At 51.3% G+C, this 2,981-nt stretch overlaps 1 protein-coding gene across 1 annotated transcript; it reads right to left on the reverse strand.

The window, feature by feature from the left end:
- Positions 1-445: 445 nt before the first annotated feature.
- smug1 (single-strand-selective monofunctional uracil-DNA glycosylase 1) lies at positions 446-1,245 on the reverse strand (the record flags this gene model as incomplete). Its single annotated transcript, XM_063039265.1, has 1 exon — positions 446-1,245. A coding segment is annotated over one exon (546 nt), but the record flags the coding sequence as incomplete, so codon positions are not given.
- Positions 1,246-2,981: the final 1,736 nt, after the last annotated feature.

The following is a 2,981-nucleotide window of genomic DNA, read 5'->3' on the forward strand; positions in this document are numbered from 1 at the left end:
ATGTGTTTCACATTGCCATAGCTTATCGATACAGAATTAAATTGCGAAATATTTAGAAGCTTATCATAGAATCAGTCTGGTGTGGCTACAATCAGAGGGGCATCAATGACTCCCAGTTAGAACAGGATAAATTTCTTATAAAATGGTCCACTGTTAAAAAACGACGAGTTTGGACACCAGACACTGATCATCAGCACCGCAGAAGTCTTCAGGTCTTGTAGTGAGAGGTGGGGGGAAAGGGGAGGGCGGGGAAAGAGAGAGAGGAGCGAGGGAGGGGAGAGAGAGAGAGAGGAGCGAGGGAGGGGGGAGAGAGAGAGGACGAGGGAGGGGGGAGAGAGAGAGGAGCGAGGGAGGGGGAGAGAGGAGCGAGGGAGGGGGGAGAGAGGAGCGAGGGAGGGGGGAGAGAGAGAGGAGCGAGGGAGGGGGGAGAGAGAGAGGAGCGAGGGAGGGGGGAGAGAGAGAGGAGCGAGGGAGGGGGGAGAGAGAGAGGAGCGAGGGAGGGGGGAGAGAGAGAGGAGCGAGGGAGGGGGGAGAGAGAGAGGAGCGAGGGAGGGGGGAGAGAGAGAGAGGAGCGAGGGAGTGGGGAGAGAGAGAGAGGAGCGAGGGAGTGGGGAGAGAGAGAGAGGAGCGAGGGAGTGGGGAGAGAGAGAGAGGAGCGAGGGAGGGGGGAGAGAGAGGAGCAAGGGGAGAGAACTCCCCTCACCCCTCCATCGCGAGTGTGACCACTCCTAGGTCCCGTAGCAGCTCAGCTGCCTCCTTCCCCCAGCCCCGGTTGGCGTTGGGGTTGCGTGGTGAAGGATGGGGGATGCCCAGCACCCTCACCCCGTCGCCCAGCGCCCGGCGGGCCCTGCCCTCAGCCACTCTACCCACCCCGACCACTGTGGCCACTCCCAGCGCCGTCACCACCCGCCTCAGCGAGGCCTCACAGATGACCAGCAGCTGCTCCCGAACCTCACGGGGCAGATCGGCCGGCGTCAGGTTGCGTCCTGCTCCGTTCAGAAAGGCCAGTGGGCATAGGTTGTGGACAAAGCAGCGGGCAAAGAAGACCGGGGCACCAGCCAGGCCGCACAGTGTGCGGAGCAAGCCCCAAAAGCGGGCACCGCTTACTTCAGAGCGCCCGCAGGCCCAACCCAGAACTGGACGTCGCGGGTGCTCTCGCTCCGGACGGCCAACCGCACCGCTCACTCCCAGCCAGTCCCGCACAGCTGACACCTCCCCAAATGGCACCTGGGGATCCCCGTTCAATCATCATCCAGGTAAGTCCCCAAAATCATGGTTATTCAATGGGGTGTGGTTAAGAGGGCAGAAAGGTTGAGGAGAGAGGGAGGGGCACAGAGAGAGTTGTGGATTCAGTAGTTATCCATATACATCAGAATCAGGATTATTAAATAGGGGAAGGGGGAGTAGAGTAGTGGCAGGAACAAGGGGAGGAGGGGATTGAGTCATGAGAGAGAGGGTGCAAGGAGTTACATGGAGAAGGTGATAAATGGAAGGAACAGGAGGGGTGGGCGGAGAGAAGAGAAATGGGATCAAGATTATTACATGTCTGCAAACACTATCTGTGTGACACCAACAAAATCAACATTATTTATAATCACCGACATCTGTCGTGAAATTTGTTGCATGCGGCAGTACAATGCAATGCATAAAATCTCTGTAAAGTACAAATTAAATAGTTTAAAGAAAAGGAATAGCAAGGTGATGTTCAAAAACCAGTCAGCAATCTGATGGTGGAGAGAAAGAAGCTGTCTCTGAATCGTTGAGGGCTGGTCTTCAGGCTCCTTCATCTTCTCCCTAAAGTTAGTAAAACAAAGAGGGCATGTCCTTGGTGGTGAGGGTCCTTGCCATTACTTAAATTACTTGTAATTGGTTTATTACAGTCACACACAAGGCCTCCTAGGATACAAGCGGTCTGACAGGTAAGGCAGATGAACCTAGGGCTGAGAAATGCACAAGGGAGTGGGGGTAGTACACCCACACATAAACACGGCGAAGGAGAGGGACAGGACTGTTAACTGAGTGCTCTGGGGTGCAGGTGCTCTAAGCAGGATAGAGACGGGGGAAAGAGAGGCAAAGAGCTGGGTTTTTGATTAAGGGGAATATCACAGTTGTCAAACTAAATGACTTGGTTCTGTCTGAATGACGATACGTACAGAGGTACAGTGAAAAAACATGTCTTGCACTGTTCATACAGATCGGATCATTACACAGTGTATTGAGGTAGAACAAGGTAAAACAAGAACAGAATTCAGAATAAAGTGTCACAGTTACAAAGAAAGTACAGCTTACTTGCAGCTGTGCATGCATGGACTTGTGCACATAATAAACTTCACTCAAGATTCATCACATCAGTACATCGAGGGAAAAGAGGTGGAGCGGCGATGGTCACTTTGTTGCGGTTTTACTATAAGCCCCGTAACAGTCAACAGAAGTTAGAGGAACAAATATGCAGGAGATTGTGGAGGCCTGTAATAAATAATAGGGTTGTCATTGTAGGGGCTTTTAACTTTCCTAACATGGACTGAGACTACCATACTTCTAAGGGCTTAGATGGGGATGGATTTTATTAAATGAATTCAGGAAAATTTCCTTAGACAATGTACAAACAACCCTACTATAATTCACAGAACAACACAGCAAAGATACAAGCCTTTTGGCTCAACTAGTCCATCTCGACCACAGTGCCCACCCAGCTAGTCCCCAATTTCCTGTGATCAGCCAACATCACTCCAAACCCCTCTCCTCCGTGTATCTGTCCAAGTGCTTCTCAGATAATACTACTGTATCCGTCTCAACCATTTCTTCTGGCAACTCATTCCAAAGACTCAGCGCCCAGTGTAAAAAAAATGCCATTCAGGTCACTTTTAAATCTTTCCTTTCTCACCTTAAACCTATGCTCTCTAGTTTTGGACTCCTCTACCCTGGGAAAAGACTGTTACTATTTATGTCAACTGCTCTGCCTGTGACCACAAGAAACTGCA

Source organism: Mobula hypostoma, assembly GCF_963921235.1.
Source record: "Mobula hypostoma chromosome X1 unlocalized genomic scaffold, sMobHyp1.1 SUPER_X1_unloc_3, whole genome shotgun sequence".
NCBI lineage: Eukaryota > Metazoa > Chordata > Chondrichthyes > Myliobatiformes > Myliobatidae > Mobula > Mobula hypostoma.